Source organism: Lycium barbarum, chromosome 9, assembly GCF_019175385.1.
Source record: "Lycium barbarum isolate Lr01 chromosome 9, ASM1917538v2, whole genome shotgun sequence".
In the NCBI taxonomy this organism is placed as follows: Eukaryota; Viridiplantae; Streptophyta; class Magnoliopsida; order Solanales; family Solanaceae; genus Lycium; species Lycium barbarum.
The window spans coordinates 23,607,879-23,630,016 of NC_083345.1; the positions used below are offsets into that span (position 1 = coordinate 23,607,879).

Genomic DNA, 22,138 nt, shown 5'->3' on the forward strand with positions numbered 1-22,138 from the left:
TTTGCGGCTCGGTAAAAAAAAGCACTTGGAGCACTCCTTTGGCAGCGTTTAGCATCCCCTATTGAAGCTTGGAGAGAAACTATGTGGTGCATATCATCATTGCGACTTGGCGAGGTTGACTCTTGGGGTATTCCTTTCCAAACTTCGGCGATCAAGTACTTGGCGCATCTTTGCAAAAATATTTATTCTTTGATGTAGGAGTGATGGAATGGAGATCCTCTTGATTCTGAAGAAACTAGACTTCAAAAGAGGCTACATATCAAAATATTAGAGCCAAACTCCTTCAGGATCGGCTTGAATTAAATTTTGAAGTTGATCAATGGATCTGCCGCAATGACTTTCCAGATTTGCATGCTTGGGTGCGAGAAAATTCATAACTCGGAGTACGAGCGTTGGAATCACAAGATTCCACTTTCTATGGAAAGAGGATTCATTGATCTACAATATGTATAAAAATCACGGCCAAATTCCTTTTAGATTTGTACAGATAATTCTCCAAATTTCAACTCCGATGCTGCCTTGTTCTATTTTTCAGCTTTGCGTTTCGGTGGGAGAAAATTCATAACCCGGGGTACGAGTGCCGAAATGACGAGATTTCAATTTATATGGAAAGAGGACTCATTGATCTATAATATATATAAAAATCACGGCCAAATTCCTTTTATATTTTTACAGATAATTCTCCAACTTTCAACTCCGATGCTGCCTTGTTCTATTTTTCAGCTTTGCACTTCGGTGGGAGAAAGTTCATAACTCGGGGTACGAGTGCCGAAATGACGAGATTCCAATTTCTATGGAAAGACAACTCATTGATCTACAATATTTATAAAAATTAAGGCCAAATGCTTTCTACATCTGTACAGATAATTCTCTAAGTTCAGCTTAGAATCTATCTTGTTCGAATCTTCAGCTTTGCGCATTTGTGGTAAAAGAAATCTCAACTCGTCATAGGAGCGACATTCTAGCTTTGGCGAGCGACTACTTGAAGCATCCATCAGATTTTTTAGTGGCATCATTCTTTGAAGAAATAGTGCCTACTTGACAGAAGCGTTTAAAACAAACTACAATCATCTTCGGCTTCAACTGCCATCACGAATAGCTTAGATATTTTGCATGGGATGTTGTATAGATATTTCCATCCTTTCTTTCAAATCATTGATGTATCAAATTCTTTCAAGCATGAACCTATAAAATGTTATCACTTGCTGTGAATTGTCTTCTTCTTTCCAGTTATGTTTGTCTCCTCGCTCGATAAAGAGGATCAAATCATTTCGTAGTTCCGAACAAGAAAGAAGGATTTTTTTTTGGTGCGACTGAACTTAGAATGAAACCCTAAGCGCCTACGTACCTCGGTGAAGAGGATCAAGTCATTTCGTAGTTCCGATTTTTTTTTTTTTTTTGTCCTAACTCTTTCCTAGGCCGCCCCTTTCGAGGTTTTCAACCTAGCGGACATTTTTTGTTTGTCCTAAATTTTGCCTAGGCCGCCTCTTTCGAGGTTTTCAACCTAGCGGACTTTTTTTTTTTTTTGGGCCGTACACAGTTTAAACTCATGCGGGCCAGGAGTATCATCTTGCTTCAAGGATAGTACATCTTCAAGAATTTCCCGTTGATGGGACCGATCCGCAAGCCATCTGCATCAATAAGCTTGTAAGCGCCACTTGTATAGGCTTCTTGGACAACATATGGCCCATCCCACTTTGAAGTGAACTTGCTTCCAGATTTATGAGATATGATAATAGGTCTTCTTACCGCCAGGACTTGATCACCAACTTGGAAGGACCTCAGGCGAACCTTTTTATTGAAAGCACGGGAAAGACGAGCTTGATAACATTCAAGGCTTTGCTGAGCTTCCAGCCTTTTCTCATCAAGGGCCTCTAACTCTTCAAGGCGTAGACGAGCATTTTCTTCTTCAGTGAGCCCTTCTTGGATAGCGAGCCGCAATGAAGGTATTTGGCGTTCAAGTGGAAGGACCGCTTCAGCTCCGTAAATAAGAGAATAAGGAGTTGTTTGAGTTGGTGTGCGATAAGTCGTTCGGTATGCCCAAAGAGTTTCTTTCATTCTATCATGCCAATCTCTTTTAGACTTGGAGACGACCTTCTTTAACAAGTTGCACAAGGTCTTGTTAAATGCTTCAGCTAGTCCATTTGCAACAGCATAATACATAGACGAGTTTCGTTGCTTGAAGCCAAAAAGCTCGCAAATCTTAGTCATCAATTTGTTGGAGAACGGCTTGCCATTATCTGTTATGATATCTAGGAATGCCAAAACGATAGATGATGTTTACTCGAATGAAGTTTGCCACATTCTCCTTTTTTACTTCTTTGAGGGCGACAGCCTCAGCCCATTTTGAGAAGTAATCCGTTGCAGCTAAGATGTACAAGTGGCCACCAAAAGATTTCGGTAGCGGTCCAACCACGTCTAGCCCCCAAGCGTCAAATGGCCAAGATGAAACAGTTGGATGTAACACCTCAAGAGGTTGGTGTATAAAATTTGCATGAAATTGGCATGCTTTGCAACTTCGCGCATAGTCCAAACAATCTTTCACCATTGTTGGCCAATAATACCCCATCCTTTTTATATGAAAGTGCAGTTTTGGCCCAGATTGATGTGATCCACAAACTCCAGAGTGGGCTTCTTGCATAGCTTGAGTCGCTTCTTCTTCCCCCAGACAACGCAAGAGAACTCCCTCGAACGATCTACGGTACAAAGTATCTTTGTAGTAAAGGAAGCGAGGGGCACGACGACAAATTTCGGTCTTTCTTTTTGGATCTTCTGGAAGAATGCTATAACACAAGTAATCGATCATGGTTTGTCGCCAATCGACCTTCTCGGCTTTAGTAACGGCCACAAGAAGCTCGAGTTTGCTTTCTTCATTCTCATCGTCCTCCGGCGGTACTATCCATTTCTGGCAGATAGTGATTTGCGCTTGGTCAGGCAAAGTCAATGTTGAAGCCAAAGTAGCCAAAGCATCAACTTTCTTATTTTCCTTTCTTGGCACGTGTTGGAGAGTTACGTTGCCGAGCCACCCAATTAATTTTTGTGCATAGTGATGATAGGGACGCAATTCTGGCTTTTTGACCTCGTAGGTACCCAACAATTGATTGATTACCAATTCAGAATCTCCAAAGACTTGTAATTGTAACTGCTTCATATCAACAGCCATTTCAAGCCCAAGTATGAGTGCCTGATATTCTGCAACATTGTTAGAGCAACATTGTGTTAAAGTGAAGGAATACGGTAAGACCTCCCCTTGAGAAGTGACAAATATCACACCAGCGCCAGCTCCTTCGCGATGTGCAGCACCATCAAAATACATCTTCCAAGGTCGTTGAATCTCAATGACCATTGCATCCTCATCGGGTAGTTCATCAGTTAATTCCCAGTCATCGGGTATCGGATGGTCTGCTAGAAAATCTGCCAATGCTTGCCCTTTCACAGCTTTTTGAGGAACGTACACAATCTCAAATTGTTGAAATTGGAGATACCACCTTGCTAGTCGGTCGCTAAGGACAGGTTTCGACATCACAAATTTGATGGGGTTTGCTTTGGAAATAAGACGAACTGCATGGGCTTGAAAGTAGTGTTTCATCTTCTGAATCGAGAAGACTAAGGCCAGACACAACTTTTCAATCGGCGAATACTTCAACTCATTTGGCGTCATCATCCTACTCAAGTAGTAAAGGGCATTTTCTTTCCCTTCGCTATTCTCTTGGGCTAAGAGTGCTCCAACTGAACTTTCTTGTGCCGATATGTATAGTATCAATGGCTTTCCAGGCACAGGAGCCGCTAGAACTGGAGGTTTGGTCAAATAAGTTTTGATGCTCTCAAAGGCGTTGGCACAAGCTTGGTCCCATTCGAAAGGAACACCTTTCTTCATGAGACGACTGAACGGTTGACACTTCCCTGCTAGATTTGAGATGAATCTCCTAAGATACGCCAACTTCCCTTGCACACTTTTCAACTCATGGATGTTTCTTGGCTCGGCCATCTTCACGATTAAATCTACTTTGGCTTGATCAATTTCTATCCCCCGATGTCGAACGACAAAGCCAAGGAATTTTCCGGAGGTAACCCCAAATGCACACTTCAAAGGATTCATTTTGAGTTGGTGCCTTCGTAGTACGTCAAACACCATTCTCAGGTCTTGCAAGTGGTCACTCTTTTTTCTTGATTTTACCACCAGATCGTCAACATAACATTCGACGTTTTTGTGAAGCATGTTGTCGAAGATATTTTGCATAGCTCTTTGGTATGTTGCTCCAGCATTCTTCAATCCAAAAGACATTACTTTGTAGCAATAAATACCTTTAGGAGTGCGGAATGCGGTAAGCTCTTTATCCTTAGGTGACATACGGATCTGGTTATAACCAGATGAGCCGTCCATGACGGACATCGCCTCGTATCCAGTAGTGGCATCAATCATAAGCTCAGCAATGGGAAGTGGAAATTCATCCTTAGGGCATGCATTGTTTAGATCCCTAAAGTCAACACATACCCGAATTTGTCCATTCTTCTTTCTCACAGGGACAATGCTCGAAATCCATGTGGGGAACTTAACTTCGCGAATGAAACCAGCCTCAATAAGCTTGTTAACTTCATTTTCGATCAAGGGAACCAATTCGGGCCTGAAACGTCGCTGTGCTTGTTTGATAGGACGTGTGCCATTCTTGACAGCGAGATGATGGACCGCAACTTTAGGGTCTAAGCCAGGCATATCTTTGTAACTCCAGGCAAATACATCCTTATACTCTTTAAGTAATTCAACATAAGCACTCTCTTCATCGACTGCAAGTAAAGAATTTACATAAGTGGGTCTTGGATCTTCATCAGTGCCAAGGTTGACTTCTTTCAATGCATCGACTGTCGTTTTTACCCCTTCTTCAAATTCGAGCGGAGCATCCTTAGCGTCTTCATCTTTTTGAGGTTCGCCACCATCGACAGATATATGATAACACCAAGAAAAATCCTCCAATTCTTCATCAACCCTTATTGGATATAAAGTATCCCTTTCATCTTGTACAGTAACGTGATATGAAGAGACAACACTTTCTTCATCTTCATCCCGCTCCTTGGTGTAGACCACAACATGCGACTTTGCTTTTAGCACTTCTCCACATGAGACCACAAGATCCGTTTGCCGCCTCATCCTAGAAGGGATCAGACTTCGGAAGTCTTTGGAGATGTTTTGAGATTTGGGAAAAACTGATGATTTCATACGCTTGTGGTTTCTCCGAATCTTGATTCCATTCTTCATTGGTCCTAACCTCTCAAATACAGAAACTCTCGCGGTCGACTTTCCCAGTCGGTCAAAGATAGACGGCTTTTTGTTAGAAGCAAGAGGTTTCTCTTCTGCAGTGTTGTAGTTGTTACTTGCCCTTCTTATGGAGATGCGAATTGGTGAGGGTTGTTTATACCCCAAACCTTCATGTTTTTGCCTCGCCGCAAGTTCCATCGGAAGGTTCCCCAATTTTGATGGTTCGCTAGGATTGTATCCAGCCTTTGCGAGTAGTTTGTAAGCATTTGGATCGAAACCTTCACCTGTACGCTTCGTAGGGAGTTCTTCATTTTGTGGCGAGCTGCTAGCCACAAATCTTCCAAGTAATTTTGTGGATGACATTATTGTGTCAATCTGCTTGATAGGAAGGGTTAGACCTCCCAACATGTTTCCCTCGTCCCTTTTGGCCTTTGGAACATAACGAAGAATAGAAGTCACTTTCTTACTCGAAGAAACGCCATTTGTGTTGGGCAACTTACTGACATCGAAGGACCTTTGATCTTCCTTAACTGCCGCCTTCTCCTTACAAGCAACCACCTTTGCATTTTTGTTCATAAACTCAGAATTATCGATTATCGCAACTTCATCAACTTTTGCAGCACATTTCTTTAAGTAGAACTTGGCATCGGCGAAGTGCGCTTCAGCTTCAGTGAAGGGATTATCATCGGCCATAATCTTCTTTTCAACTCCATCTTCATGATACTTCAAACACTGGTGGTAGGTAGAAGGGATCACCTTGTTCTCATGTACCCTAGGCCTACCGTGTAAGATGTTATATGAAGTCTTTGCATCGATCACATGCAACCATGTGCTAGATTGCAGCTCGCCGATGGTGAGGTCTACTTTGACAGCTCCTATGGCTCTTTGTCCCCCTTGGTTGAATCCTTGGATCATCAAACGACTTGCGGAAAGATCCTCCATTGCGATTCCAAGCTCCTTCATTGTGTGAATAGGAAGGATGTTAACTCCAGATCAACCATCGATTAGGATTCTATTCACCTTTTGCTCACGTGCAAATCCAATCATTAATAAAGGGCGATTATGAGGTATGTCGCCGAGTAGAAGGTCATCATCGGTGAATGTGATTTTGGCCATGCACGCATCTATGACTTCAGGATATGACTTTGCAGAGTCTTCTGATGATCGACATGACGAGGTCACGTTTTTCGCTTCCTTCTCATCAACGGTACAACATGAAGCTTTTACATCATCAATGACGAATTTAGTGTGAAACCAACTCGGCAAGTATTCTCCTAATGTTATTGGCCGACGCGGTTCTTGGTAGTAGCGCCCCTCTATTCTCTCTTTCTTTGGGTGCTCAACTGGATTTTTTGTTTCGGGTTTCCTCACTTTCTTTCCCTTAGTCTGTCGTTTCACTGAATCCTTTCGCGAACCTGTTTTGCGGTGCTTGCGACGAGTTACGAGAGTCCAACCCCCATCATCAAGATGACCAATTTGGTTTTCTTCTTCTTCAGACGGTCCTCCTTCTACTGACACAACATCGCTCGGTGTAAGAAGAGAAAATATTTCATTCACATTAACTGGTTCGAAGTCTCCAAACTTAATCATTCCTGCCAGACATATGTTCGAGATGTCTTTCTCTCCATATCCTTCAACAAAGTTGCAGGTCATGACTGGATCGAGCGAGCTAATTGTGACACCAATTTGGTTTGCACTTTCTTTCTCATCTTCAAGTGAAATCTTTCCTTCGTGGGCTAACTCCATAACTTTATCCTTGAAGACAAAGCATTTCTCGATAGGGTGGCCGATCAACCGGTGGTACTTGCAATAATTCGGTTCATCAGTTCTCCCTGCTTCACTTGGCCGTTTCATCTCGGGTAACTCAAAAAGTTTCAGCCCAAGAAGTTCATCAAAGATTGCAGAAACGTCTGAATCAAGGAATAGATAATCCTTCTCTTGCATCTCCTTCAAAGTTGGTTTTCTGTTCGCTCTATCCTCTAAAGAAGTTGTCTTTACGCTCTGCTTCTTGCTTACTTTAGTGGTGAACTTCACAGGCTCAACATTAACGTTCATGGATTCTTTCTTTTCGGCCTTGGAAAAATATCTCCCCACTTTCTTTACTTCTTGCTTGTCTTTACCTTTGCGGGATTCATAGACCGGCGGTGCTTCACTTCCAACTGACACCATGCTTAACTCCATGTCATGAGCACGAGTGGCCAATTCTTCAAAAGTCTTAGGCTTTATGCCTTGTAAGATATAGGTGAGATCCCAGTGCATACCTTGAATGCACATCTCTATTCCCGAAGCTTCGCTAAGTCTATCTTTGCAGTTTAGACTTGCATGCCTCCATCGGTTGATGAAGTCAATAACTGGTTCTTCCTTTCGCTGGCGAGTGTTTGTAAGTTCCACCATGCTTACGGTGCGTCTTGTGCTATAGAAGCGGTTGAGAAACTCCTGCTCCATTTGCTCCCAACTATCAATGGAACCAGACTCAAGGTCTGTGTACCAATCAAAAGCATAACCTTTAAGGGAACGAACAAACTGTTTGGCAAGGTAATCACCATATGTTCCAGCGTTGTTGTATGTTTCAATGAAGTGTGCCACATGTTGCTTCGGATTTCCCTTACCATCGAACTGCTGAAATTTTGGGGGTTGATAACCGGCAGGCATCTTCAAGCTATCAATCCTTGCAGTGTACGGCTTCGCATATGTAAGGGATGATTTTGCAGAAACATCATATTTATCCTTGATGGTCCTCATGATGAACTCCTTTATTTGATTGATTGGAATCATCCCTTCAGAGGAAACTTGAATTTCTGAAGCATGTTCCACTTGTTTTGCAGGAGATTCAATCCTTTCTTGTGCTTGCGGACGTTTTCCAGGGGCATGACTCGAATCCCCCTCCATCACACTATCAAACCTGTCTGTTAACTTGACAATTCGATTATCTTGATCTTGCACATATTTGGTCAAGTCTCCAATTGCCTTTGTCAAGCTCGCGAGTTGTTCTTCAACAGTTGAAGCATTGGTCATCATCGCATGCATCACCATCATAGATGAAGAAGAATAACACAGATTTTCGCGAACATAGGATGCAGACATGTTATGCGGAGTAGATCCAGTGCTCAAGACATCATCATCAGCTTGCCTGAAGGATTTCTTGGGCTTAGATAAACTAAGTTGGGCAAGAACCCTCTCCACCATTTTGGCGACATTCTCCCCTTCTTCTGTGATGTTTGCGAAAGACGAACCAAAGATGACAGCAGATTCAGGTTGTGCTTGCGGAACTCGTTGCCCTAGCAATTTGGCTTGGTTCCTTGTGACAGGTCTGATGCTCCCCTCAGTAACATCTAGGATACTTTCAACAGCAACGGAGAATTTGGATCCGGCAGTTTTTGCGGATGCGGATTTCGAGTTGACCTTCTTGGAAGCCATCTTAGTGTTTTTGAAGTTCGACTATTGGAGAGAAGAGATGAGAGGTAAAGATGGTCCCACTGGGCGTGCCAAATTTGTAGCGACTAATCTTTCGTTCTTGAAAATAATAATCAAGACAAGAAAAATAGCGACAAAGAATAATATTTGATTTCAAGAATTTGTGCGGTGGTTACAATCTTTATGAAATCTTAAATAAAAAGATGTAATCCTCTGATTCTTCTCCTCACGATACAGTCGTCAATCAAGGGCTTTGCTTGTTCTTGAATAGACGAATTACTTGTTGTTGATGTTTCACTATGAATGCGGAGCCGAGCTTTAATCACAAACGTAGAGATATGGAAACTTGCGGCTCACCACTTGGAGCGAAGACTTCTTAGTATGCGGAAGACTTGCGGCTGAGAGCTTCTCTATGTATATTTCTTCTTTTTTTCTTTTGGCTTTGTGAAGACCCCTATTTATAATTGCAGGGGAGAGCTAGGGTTTGTATATGATTGGTTGAACCATGTCATTTGAACACTTGGCGACATTTGATTGGTTCTTCTATTGACTTGACATGCTGCGTCACTTATGCATGTGACATGATTTTATTGGTCCTTGACTTGACTTGGCGCGCCACGTCATTTGACACGTGGCATGGACCTTGGGCTAATAGAGTGGGCTCATCATGTGAAGTCCGACAAGATAGACTAGCTGGCCCAATTGAATTGGTCTTTCAATTAAATCCATACCAATTGGACTTAAGCAATTAATCCAATTATATTAGCCCATAATATTTGTTCGGACGAATATATTTTGGATTTAATATAATTCGAATTTCTTGTGGATTTACTTTTAATAAAATTTCGTCATCTACAATAACGACAAGCAAAATTAAATAATTTATTAACCAATCTTGACAGTAGAGTGAAATATCGATTGGGAGAAGCCTCTGTTTGAGCTGTAAGGTTATCGTGGACCACATAAATGAGAATTTGGGACCACACTCGTTTATAAAATTCTATAATGCATGCCGAAACTTATCAGCAGGTCAGTGTCGTGGTGTAGTTGGTTATCACGTCAGTCTAACACCTTGAAGGTCTCCGGTTCGAATCCGGTTGACGCCATATGTAGTCGAAACATTTTATTCTTTTATCCTTGGTTTCTTTTGACACTGGTCTTGTTATAGTATTAGAGTGGTGTAAGATGTTTTTCTGTCTATGTTTGTTATTTCTTATAGTTACCTTTTCTTTTTTCAAGTGATTTGACATGCCTTTTTCACTTTCATTATTTCTTTTTCTGACCTGTTTTGAATTGCTTTTCTTGAGCCAAGGGTCTATCAGAAACAATCTCTCTACCTCCGAAGGGAGTAAGATTTGCGTACACTCTACCTTCCTCAGACCCACTTATAGAATTACACTGGGTATGTTGTTGTTATTGTTGTTGTAGAGTGGTGTAAGATAATTTCAGACAAGTTAACATGATGACAGCATATTGTAATACAAAATAAAAAGTTTGTTGTCTTTTTCCAATTTATAATGCATAGTTAATAGAGCCGAGGGTCTCTCGGAAACAGCCGTTCTACCTTGGTAGGAGTAAGGTCTGCGTACACTCTATCCTCCCCAGACTCCACGTTGTGGGATTTCACTGGATTGTTGTTGTTGTTGTTGTAGTTAATAGAGGAGAAGGATATACCAGCGCTAAAATTTTCACCAAGGGCATGAGTCAGTCCATGTGCTAGAAACAGAGAGTTGATGGTAGCTAGTTTATTTATGAATATAAAGCTAAGTCAAACTCTAGTATAATGAGATGATCATTATTAAGAATGAAAGCAATCTGATGTGCAACTCTTTCTGGAATAAATTGGAAAGGAATAATAATAATTATGATATGATCAGTGAGATGTATGAAAGATGTCAAATCTTTGGTTCCATGTAGAAGGCCTATTCATCATTGCTTAAATGCATTTAATCATTGGGCAAGTTGGTTAACAATCACACTTGGACTATTCCTTTTCATTTATTCTTAGCTACAAATACAATTGCTCAAATCTTAACAAGTTCGATTTGTCATGATCTGAAGGAACCGGCTACATTATTTCTCTTACACCCTCCTTTTTTTTTCTTGAGTATTTTATCACATTGTTTAGGACATAAGATGATCAGAAAGAAATGGTATTAGTGATATCACATGAGCCCTACAGAAAATATTGAGGCTTAAGGGAACTAATTACAATATAGAATTGGTTTTTTTCACAAAGTCATGGTATTTTAAATAGGATTTAAGTCGTATACACATGTAAAAAAGTTTTACAATATTAATCTAAATTAACTGATTATTGCAGGTTGTCACTCTATTTAATTTTCAAATTGCCATATCTATGTTTGATGCGAAGGAAAACATTTTCTAGGCAAACACTATATATAGGGGTAGGGGCGAGGGGTTGAATCAGGTCAGGGAGATGGGGAATGGAGGTTTGGAGGTCGTTGAGCCAACGGGGGGGAGTGGAGGAAGGAGCGGGGTGCTGGGGTTGGTTGAGATATTGGGGATGGGAAGGAGACAATCAATGTTAAATGAAACTTATGAAATTTGATTTCCCTATTTCAGTGGAGAAGTCATTTTTCTGAGTTTTAAAGAACTTATTTTCTCTTCAAATTAGTTTGACGAACCAAACATGAAAAGATTTAAAAATATTTCCTTCATACCAAACTCACCCATCATTCTTGATTTTAAAAAAAAAAGTTATTAATTGTTGTAAAATTTTACTGGATGATGTAAAAAACGTATATACTGTCGAGTCAATACTCACCTGACATCTTTGTGGAAAGGGTCATTTGCCCATGTAATAAATTGAGCAATTTTACCCTAGCTCGGGGTCTAATTCTACTTATACCTTTAGAAAAAGTTCTGTTTTTGCCCTTGGTCATGAACGAGCTTCAACTTGATCAGGGTTGTCTTAAATAGTAGTCAAAGTTGAGAGTATACTTGTATCTTCTTTTTCCGAAGAACTTGGATGCGTGGAGTCCCCTATTTCATGTCGGAGCTTTGTTAATGTCAAGGATAAATACGAGACAATTTGCTAACGACAACGGTATAAATGAACCAAAATTATAACGAGTGATAAAATTGAACAATTTCAAAGTACTATATCAAATTTAAACCTTTCTCTTAAAGCTTCTTAACTAAATATACCAAGACATATACCAATATACAAGTGCGTATATGTACCCAAAAGAGTGTTGAAATAACGAGTAGGTGCTGTCAAAATTCAGAACTCATAACTGTACCGACTGAGACTTGAAAGGAACTTGAGAAGTGGTACATTCCTTTTGTAATACTCCTTCATACTTTACCACATCCCTTTAAGTATGCACAAAAAGGGCAAATTGAAGAATCGTTTTCTTCATTCAAGTATTCCATTGCAGTACTATACTGCCACCCAAAATTATTTAGAAAGATCTCGTTTTCTTTCTTTCTACAAGCTTATCATTTTAATCTCACGAATTGTATCGTCGACATCAGTACTTAATTTGCAAAGAAAACTGATAAGCTATAGAGGAAGGATTCAAATTATATGTATATTTACGGTGTAAAGAATAAGTACACTATTAGAGTAATTTAAACAAATTATATAAGGTTACTTTTTCCGAGTTATTTTTTCGTGCTTGTAATTTGTTGTAATGAACAGTGATTTGTTATAGTAGGTCAACTCAAACTTGATTATTCTAATACTAGCGAAAGGTGTTTCAACAAATCCCTTCTCCCTATTGTGTGTCTAATAGTAGATCGATCGGCCTGATTCTACATTAAGAGAGGAGGACATAATTAAGTTCTACAAAATGTGTATGTTAAGTATGAAGAAATTTTCGCAAACAAGATAAAAGACTCAAACTTATTGTATACAATATTTATCTACGATAAGTTGTATGACTCTTGGCGTAAGAAAACTTAAATATTGTAGATGCACAAAAGTTAAACTTGTAAAGGAATTTGTCATTGAAATTAATACATCAGTAGTGATTGTACAAGTTTATGTGAAATGTCAATACAAAACAAATAAAAGAAAAGAGGATTTTACTAAATCGCCTCTACATCCTTGGATACAAAACGCCCAATTTATATCAAAACTTGAGCTTTTTGGAGAGGGCTGAAACCTATGGCTAATCTTCTGGCTTTTTGTATATGTTTTCTTTACACAATTATTTTACATCTCTTTCTCTTAATATTCCCTGTGAATTAAAAAAGAAGGGAATTTTCTGAGATTTTATTCTTCTTCTTCTTCTTTACGATTTGTTCACTTGAAATTAATTAAAAGGTTGAGATGCAACGTCTATGTGTTGGTACTTTTTGCTTCTTTTGCTTCAGATCTTCTTTGTGTACTTTGCCAATATCTGTTGCAATTCTAATTGCATCAACAGAAGCACCAGCCAGCCCTCTCTTTGTAAATCCAACTGCATATAGCCCAGATTTTCCCTTCCAGTTGTTAGGGAATTGTGCCTTTGGGTACCCATTTTTGGAGAAAAATTCACTTTCCTGTATAACATAACAAAAATAATAATAATATATATATATTAGTCAACTGTTCAAGAATCTAAAATAATATTTTTCTTTTCCTTTGTTTTAAAAAAACTTCTAGAACTTTCAAATATACATTTTCTCACCTGTAGCCAGTAAGGAACATTGCTGCAATAGCCCGTGGCAAGAACAACTGAATCAACTTCAAGTTTTTCACCATTGACAAGTTCAACAGTGCCACAATTAAACTTCTTGATTCCAGGGACAACCTTAACTTTTCCTGATCTGATTTTTTCCAAGGCACCAATGTCAAGAACAGGGGTTTTTCCTTGTGTGTTTTTAAGTGTTAATGGCCCAACTGATGGCCTTTTTAGTCCATATGTCTCAATGTTTCCAAGAATAAACCATGTCAAAATAAGTAAAATCTTGTCAACTAGCCAAAGTGGTAACCATGCCATCAATAACATAGCCAGCTGAAAAGTTGATTTCCCAAAAATTTCTCTTGGCAAAACATGAACCTGAATAAACAAAAAAAGAACAAAAGAAATATTAGAATCCAAACTCTGTTAAAACTGTGTGACCATCTCATTTAAAAGTTGTGTACGGTATTAATTACTTACCGAGCTACGACAGACTATAGATGGTTGAGCATCATGGTTACTAAGATCAAGTGAAACTTCCATGCCAGAATTTCCACAACCAACAACAAGAACTTTCTTTCCTTTAAATTTCTCACCAGACTTGTATTCACAAGCATGAATAACTTCACCACCAAATTCTTTAAGGCCATCAATTTCAGGCACAACTCTTTCAGCATTTTCACCAGTAGCGACAACAAGCCACTGGCAAATGTACTCAACTTCAGAGTCATTTGCTGAAACAGTTTTAACCCTCCACAACTTACAAGCTTCGTCGTACTTAGCAGATTGAACACATTCGTTAAACTGTGGTTTAATTTCAAAGTGTTTGGCATAATTTTCAAGGTATTCAATGAATTGACTTTTTGTAGGGTACTCAGGGTAGTGTTCTGGAAATGGAAATTTGGGTAATTGACAGAATTGTTTAGGAAGGTGAAGTTTCAAACGATCATAAGTTTTCTTTTGCCATAATGATGCAATACAATCAGCTTTTTCCAAGATTACACAAGGGACACCTTGTTCTTTCAAACAAGCACCCACAGCTAGTCCTGATGGACCTGCACCTACAATAACAGGGCCATTTACCCAAACACATCGACGAGCAAAGAAATCGTTATCTGAGAAACTAAACATTTTTGCTGTTTTCTTGAATTTGAACTTTGGTTTTTCTGAATTGAAGAATGTAGTAGTAGTAGTATTTGTTTTGTTGTAATGAAAGAGATAAGTCAATTTGGAAGTTGTTTGTTTGAATGAAGAAAGGAGGAGGGAGAGATGTTTATATAGAAGTAAGTATTGGGTAGTGACACATGAAACTGCATGTGATAGAAGGTGGGGGAGTTAATGTCATTTCTCAAATCATAAGCAAAAGTCTGCTCTCTATTTTTGTTGCTAATTTAATACTTAACCAATAAATTATTGGATCTTACTCAAATAATACACTTCGATTTTTGTATTTCAAGAGGGTGGGCTTTTTGCGGGTGGGGGTGAGGGGGAGGGGGAGGTTTAACGAGTCCGGAACCAAAATAGCCTCAGAAAAAAGTTTTTGAACCAAACTACCCCAACAAAAAAAAAAAGTTGCAAAACTGCCTTTAGCGCAGTAAATTACTGCGCTAAAGCAGTTAACGGGGAAACGGGGACGGCACCGTTAACTGCTATAGCGTAGTAATTTACTGCGCTAAAGCGGTCCCCGTCTTTTTTTTCCGGCCCTTTTGGTTAACCCTTCTTTCATTACACTTTTTAACGTACTTTGACCATAGATTAATCATGCTTCGGGACCCCGAAACTTCAATATTTTATATAGAACCCTACTTATTTTTGTGCGATTAATAAGGTAGGCTCAATACCTCAAGGATAAGAAAATCTTCGGATGGCCGTTTTAGTGGTTGAAAAGTGCTCGAACGCCATTTTCGTTTGAAGGCTTGGTGTCATTAGCTTTAAGTTCTTTACGAATACTTAAACTTGTTCATTAATAATAAATCAAAAGTAGTAAAAATACAATCATAAAAAAAAATACATTCATCAATCATGCCCGTGAGTTGATGAAAAACTAAACATACTAATATTCTTCAAAATAACAACATCATCATAAATTAAACTTAAAACTAAAATCACAACATTCTTAATCATCATCAGAATACAAGTCCTCAATATCGTCCTCAGAAAAATATTGGCGGTTCCTTAAGACACATCTTTTTTCAGTAGCTGTTAGTTCTCAACCGGTTGATGATGCTTATTCTTCAGCCAACTTTAGCAGGTAAAATCTGCATCGTCTTGCCAACATTCTGTTGTTTTCTTTTCTAATCCTTTGCACAGCAAGCTCACAAGTTTCCGGACCTACTTGAGGCATGGTTATGGAGTACCTTGTTGGGATTGGAGCGTTGAGTTTTTTCAAGTCACGAACAAGACGTTCTGATACGGCAAGCCGATGTGACCATTCTTGGCATAAACCGCAATAATATTCTCACGGATCTGACTATTTCACACTGCAGAAATCATTTTTACGCTCTATAAGAAGGTGGGGATTTAGCTCATCTAGTTTGAAATCACTGATATCGCTCGAAAAACTGCTATGATTTGAACTCTCATCATCACTGCTATTTGGTTCTTTTGGAAGAAGTAAAGACCAAGTTGAGTTTCTACTACTCGACATTAAATACGTTGTAGTCTAATAACAAAAGAAAATGCTACTTATATAGTTGCAAACCCCCATGTACTCCTAGTTGGGGGGGGGGGGGTCTTTATTACCCTACCTACTTACTTTATATAAAAAAATATTAATCTTCATCAGACATCTCACAGTTCGAATCCTACTTGGATCTAAATCTTGTGCTACCATGTATACCATATTCTACCCTAAGGTAACGTATTTGCATCCGATTGTTCTCTTCGCGAAAACAGTTAAAAGAAAAATTATACTCTTGTGGAGTTCCATGAGGCATTGACATAACACCTTTTTTTGGGCGTTTAAGCCCTACTGACGCTATCTTTTGCTCCAGTGTTGCAGTCTCCCTAACACGCCAATCCCACTCCTCTCTCATTTTATTATTGTATTCTCGATTGAATCTGTTGTTAGGGTTGTTTGAGTATTCAAAATCTTCACCCAATTCCCATGTCCTACCCATTGCGTCGAATATGTTTTCTGGAGTGAACGATATAACACGATTAATATCTCTAAATTGGTCAAAAAATGACATAGTAACTCAATTTTGTGTGAAATTTTGTGTGGTTGGTAACTATTCGTCAAACTACGTTATATAACACTTAAAGTTTGATTCGAATTATGACGCTTTTCTGTATGATAGTTGAGGTAACAACATGTTGCAGCGGTATAGCGCAGTAAAATACTCTGTTATGACAGTATAACGCAGTAATTTACTGTATTATACTTGTACAACACAGTCATTTAATGTGTTATGTCAGAATAACGCAGTATTTTACTGCGCTATTCTGCCACGGCCTGACATAGCGCGGTTAATTCATGCGTTATGCAACACTCCGTACTTAATTTGATTTGACGTAACACTACAAGAGACATTAATTGCATGCATGCGTTGGTTCAATATTCAAACTTCAAATCTTATTAATACAGAGTTCGAATAAGGGGAAAAATTCTAAGTTTCATCCAATTTTTAAGATAAATTCTAAGTTTCATCCAGTTTTTGCATTTTGTATTCCTCCTAAATTAGTCAAAAAATGGAAGATGTTCCAAAAATTAGAGTTTTTTTATTCTGGGACGGACAAATTATATTCGAGGAAAATAATTTGCGCTATGATTCTCCCTAGAAATAACATGTTAAGTTTCCACTTGACTTAAAATTCTCAAAACTACTCCAAGCCTTGTATAATAGACTACAAGTTAGTAGGAGTGATTTTGATTTAAATATAATTGGAAAATATCCAATGTCATTTACGCCGCAAAGTATAACTAGTTATGGACAGTGGTACATTCAAGACGATGATTCTTTGACTGATTATTTGAAGGTGCCTTATGATTATAGGCAATGCATAACTTTAAACGTCCTTAAAATGTACATAGAGAAGGTCCCCATTAATCGACTAGAATTCATGGCTAAGGCTCCTCGGAAAGCCCGAAATAGACCTCGTCGGGAAGCCCCGTCTAGAATTCAGGCCGAAGTCACTCAAGCGGAACCTACCTATGAACACAATTACCCTGAAATGAGTACTTATGAAAGCATTTTGACGAGCCAAATGCCTCTGGATAGTTTAAGTCAGCAATTTGATAGGCAGTGGTAAATGCTCATTTTTTGCAATAATAATAATAATAATAATAATAATAATAATAATAATAATAATAATATGATTATTATTATTATTATATTATTATTATTATGATTATTATTATGATTATGATTATGATTATGATTATTATTATTATTATTATTATTATTATGATTATTATTATTATTATTATAATAATAATAATAATAATAATAATAATAATAATAATAGTAATAATGATGATGTGTAGTGGCACTTGAATGCTACTAATGAAGTCGATTATATTATTTAGGGGTTATACACCCGATATGGATCATATCGGACGGTCTCCTCAATCGGGATGGATGAATCACATTGGAACATCCTCAGCCTATCCAACTACTCAAAACGATGGTCCTTCCTCAAGTTTCGGTGCAGTTGATTACTATCGGTACGTCTATTTTTTTTAACATCAATAGTATCATTTGATGTGTAGTAGTTAAAATACTCTAATTTCTTATGTAGCGAGAATGTGGTGGTTGCACCAAATTATCGGCAAAGACCTGCTATGGATGGTACGGATTATCCGAATTATATAGTGACATCATCCAGCGATAGTGAGGAAATACCTAATGCGGAGGAAAGTGACGATGAGGATGAGGTTGGAACAAATCCTCAATATCAAGTAGAATTGTTGCAAGACATGATGAACAGTCCGGCACACCAGGAGGAACTGAATTCACAGCAACCATTTGAACAACAAGAGTCGACTCCGGTTCAGCTGCAAAGCCAATTTCAACAGCAAAAGTTGACCCCGATTCAGTGGCATTCCGATGAGATCCCCTATCTTGATCACCTTCAAGATTGCCCAGATGCCTTTGTCTTTACTAGGGATGATGATCATATTCGGCGAAGTTCGTGGAAAGAGCCAGTGGATCTTTTAATACAAAAGGCTCATATTGAAAAAGGCATGATTTTCAGCTTGAAAAAATCATTGCATAGGGCCGTTAAGATTTATTGCATCCGGGGGATGAGGGAGTTTAAAGTTGACAATTCCACACGAAAAGGCTGCGAATGGATGCTCCGTGGTAAGGAAACTGCTGAAAAGATGTGCTATTTCAAAGTTCTACACAAAGCACACTTGTGATATGGGTGACCTCCCAGATGATCATTGCAATCTAGATACCAATATGATTGCTCGTGTATTAGTTGGAGACATTGGAAAAAACCCAAGGTATCCCCTTCGCCTAAGTTTATTTTATTTTTGGTGTTAATATACTGTTCCTCGTTGCTATATGCTTATATTTCAACTTTTTCAGGTTCCCTATTAAAGATTGTATTACAGTCGTCCTGAAAGTATATAGCAAAACTGTTAGTAGGAGGAAAACGTATCTTGGGCGTAGGCGTGCACATGAGATAGTCTACGGCAATTGGGAGGGCTCTTTCAAGAAGTTACCGAGATACATTGCGGCTCTACAACACTTCAATCATGGTACTATTGTTGAATGGAAGCTCAAATCGAAGCCTGGTGTGCCCAGTAATATTTTTGAGTTTGTGCTTTGGGCATTCAAACCAAGCATTGATGGTTTTGCTCATTGTCGGCCTGTAATATCAATAGATGGAACACATGTGCACGGGGTATACGACATAAAGCTGCTAATTACAGTTGGAATGTATGCAAATGGAGCTATATTCCCTCTTGCAGCTAATGAGAGCATTAGTACGTGGGGTATGTTTTTGGACTATATAAGGCAACACGTTATTAAGGATCGCATGGGAATATGTGTGATCTCAGATAGAAATGCTGGCATATTGCACAATATGTTCAATTTGCAGGGGTGGCAGCCACCCTTTGCCTACCATCGTTATTTTTTAAGGCATTTGAAGGCAAACTTCCAAAAGGCATATCGAACCCCAGCACTTTATAATTGGATGTGGGTGGCTGCAACAGAGCATCAGGAGAAGAAGTTTAACCTGCAGATGGAAATTATTAGGCGGGTGAATGAGGAAGCCTTCCACTGGTTGAATGCAATTGATAAAGACAAATGGACATTACACCAGGATGAAGGTAGGAGATGGGGTATGCTGACAACAAACACCTCTGAGTCATTCAATGGCTTGTTGAAATCTGCACATGGACTACCCATCACCGCAATGGTGAGAATGACTTTTAAGCAAGTTGTGGAGTGGTTCGTCAATAAATCAAAAGAGGCCAAAGCACATGCAGCAGCAGGTCTAAGATGGATGCCAAAACCGTCACAACTGTTCGAGTACCACAAATATAAGGCTCAGAAACATGACCGGATGGAGTACAACTCTGCAGAGCGCATATTTGAACTCACAACAAGTGTGCACTAAGGTAAAGAAGGTAACGTCCACACAATTTGTGAGATTCCAAGAACATGCACATGCGGCAAGTGGCAATCATATCACATGCCATGTTCTCATGCCTTTAAGTGTTTTATCGCAATGGGAAAGAACGTCTCTCCGTACATGGCTGAGGAATATACAGTTGAAAATTATGCAAGAACGTATGCTGGAAGGTTCTACCCACTTGGTAGTGAGAGTTATTGGCCACCGGATCCATTTTCAATGATTGCAAATAAAGCATTTATCCGTAAATTCAAAAAGAAAGCATACTCCCGTATTCATAATGAAATGGATGTTCCACCAGGGAGATACGCTCGAAAAAGCTCATTTTTCAATTATGTTGGTCATGATAAGCACAAGTGTCCCTTACGACATGGTGGTCAAACTACATCTCGCGGTGGAAATACCTCTCGTGGTGGAGGAAACTTTTGTGGTGGTAGATCTAGCCGTGGTGGCACATCTCGCGGTGGTGGCGGAAGATCAACTCAAGGACATTAATTGATGAATGTTTTTTAAGTTTTTTTCTTTCTTTGATGATTGTATTTTAAAAAGTTTGGGTTTCTTATTTAATGAACAAGTTTAAGTATTTTCATATTGTTATGAATGATGCAATTTAATTATTTTGAGATTTGTATAAATGCTGCAATTTTGCCTAAAAAATTGTAAACTTAAATGAACAAGTTTAAGTATTCGTAAAGAACTTAAAGCTAATGACATCAAGCCTTCAAACGAAAATGGCGTTCGAGCACTTTTCAACCACTAAAACGGCCATCCGAAGATTTTCTTATCCTTGATGTATTGAGCCTACCTTATTAATCGCACAAAAATAAGTAAGGTTCTATATAAAATATTGAAGTTTCGGGGTCCTGAAGCATGATTAATCTATGGTCAAAGCACGTTAAAAAGTGTAATGAAAGAAGGGTTAACCAAAAGGGCCGGAAAAAAATGACGGGGATCGCTTTAGCGCCGTAATATACTGCGCTAAAGACAGTTTTGTAATTTTTTTTTTTTGTTGAGGTAGTTTGATTCAAAACCTTTTTTCTGAGGCTATTTTGGTTCTCGACTCAGGTTTAACTCCTTTTTTTTTTTAGTTTATTTTTCCCACTGTATCTTTAAGAGTTAGTATGTGAATTTTATTGAGAAGTGTATGAACTAAGTAATAATTGTCGAAGATGCTTAATGGGCAGACCGACCATGGCATGTTTATTTTCGTACTTGCTACGTTTACGTTTATAACATTTAGATAAAATTTCAAGAATGGGAGATGTTGTGTTTTTCTATAGTCCAATAATTACTACTCCTATACGTATGTATGATATAACAACAATCACTTCTTCTCTATATTTATTATCACTTCGACAATTCCAGTTTCACCAAATCGTAGATGATGGTATTAATTTGGTGAGTACCGGGTTGAGAATAATTAGTTGTGGAAGTACCGGGTTGAGAATAATTATTAGTTGTAGAAAAAGCTTCCTCTCAATGGGAATGAATTATATGTAGTACTGATTTAAAATTATTTTCTGGATCCCAATATTTAAAGAAGATATCTAATTAAAATTAAATAAAAAGTTTGTTACTGGTACTGCACAATGTTGTAAATGTTATGAAATATATTATGGATGTCCAATACACAAATATAATGCTTCTCCTCCACCATCTTAATGGTTCCTCCATTTTCCTCCACCATCTTAATGGTTCCTCCATTTTCTCATATATTGAATGCATATGTAGCACTATAAATAGAGGCATAAGTTTTCATATGAAATACACTTGTAACACATTTTGGAAGAATAGTAAAAATCTCTCCTCTTTTGTCATTCTATTTCTATGGTTTTCATCCTTTAATATTGTGACTCTTTAGCTTCATTTTATAACACGTTATCAGCACGAGACTCTACCTTGAGCAAATATTTTGAAACGATCAAAGTGCATTGGTTTAAAGATTCGTAGAGCGGTGAGAGTACCATTCTCAAACCAATTTCCAGGTAAGTAATTATGGTCGAATTTGAATCCGTATCTTTAAGCTGAATGATGAATGATATATCAAAATGGGTGGGATATATATCATCACCCATTAGTTGATGGTGATAATCTCTGTGTTACTTATTTTGTTGATTCTAGTGGTGTTAACAATAAGTAGATCTCAGTGGTATTGAAAGAAAAGGTATTGATACCTTGGAAATATTAATAAGCTACAGACATAGAATTCTTGGATATTACTCCTCGTTTGATGTTCATTGAAAATTTT

At 38.5% G+C, this 22,138-nt stretch overlaps 2 protein-coding genes across 2 annotated transcripts; both read right to left on the reverse strand.

Moving 5' to 3' along the window:
- Nucleotides 1-1,575: 1,575 nt before the first annotated feature.
- On the reverse strand, nt 1,576-6,217 carry LOC132611780 (uncharacterized). The gene is made up of 3 exons (XM_060326154.1): nt 4,178-6,217; nt 2,285-4,084; nt 1,576-2,178 (listed from the first exon to the last, which is right to left on the reverse strand). The coding sequence occupies exons 1-3, from the start codon at nt 6,215-6,217 to the stop codon at nt 1,576-1,578; spliced, it is 4,443 nt and encodes a 1,480-aa protein (XP_060182137.1).
- Nucleotides 6,218-12,625: 6,408 nt separating this feature from the next.
- On the reverse strand, nt 12,626-14,530 carry LOC132610168 (probable indole-3-pyruvate monooxygenase YUCCA8). Its single transcript, XM_060324456.1, has 3 exons — nt 13,783-14,530; nt 13,309-13,680; nt 12,626-13,180 (listed from the first exon to the last, which is right to left on the reverse strand). Exons 1-3 carry the CDS (start codon nt 14,431-14,433, stop codon nt 12,956-12,958), a joined length of 1,248 nt encoding a protein of 415 aa, XP_060180439.1. The 5' UTR covers nt 14,434-14,530; the 3' UTR covers nt 12,626-12,955.
- Nucleotides 14,531-22,138: the final 7,608 nt, after the last annotated feature.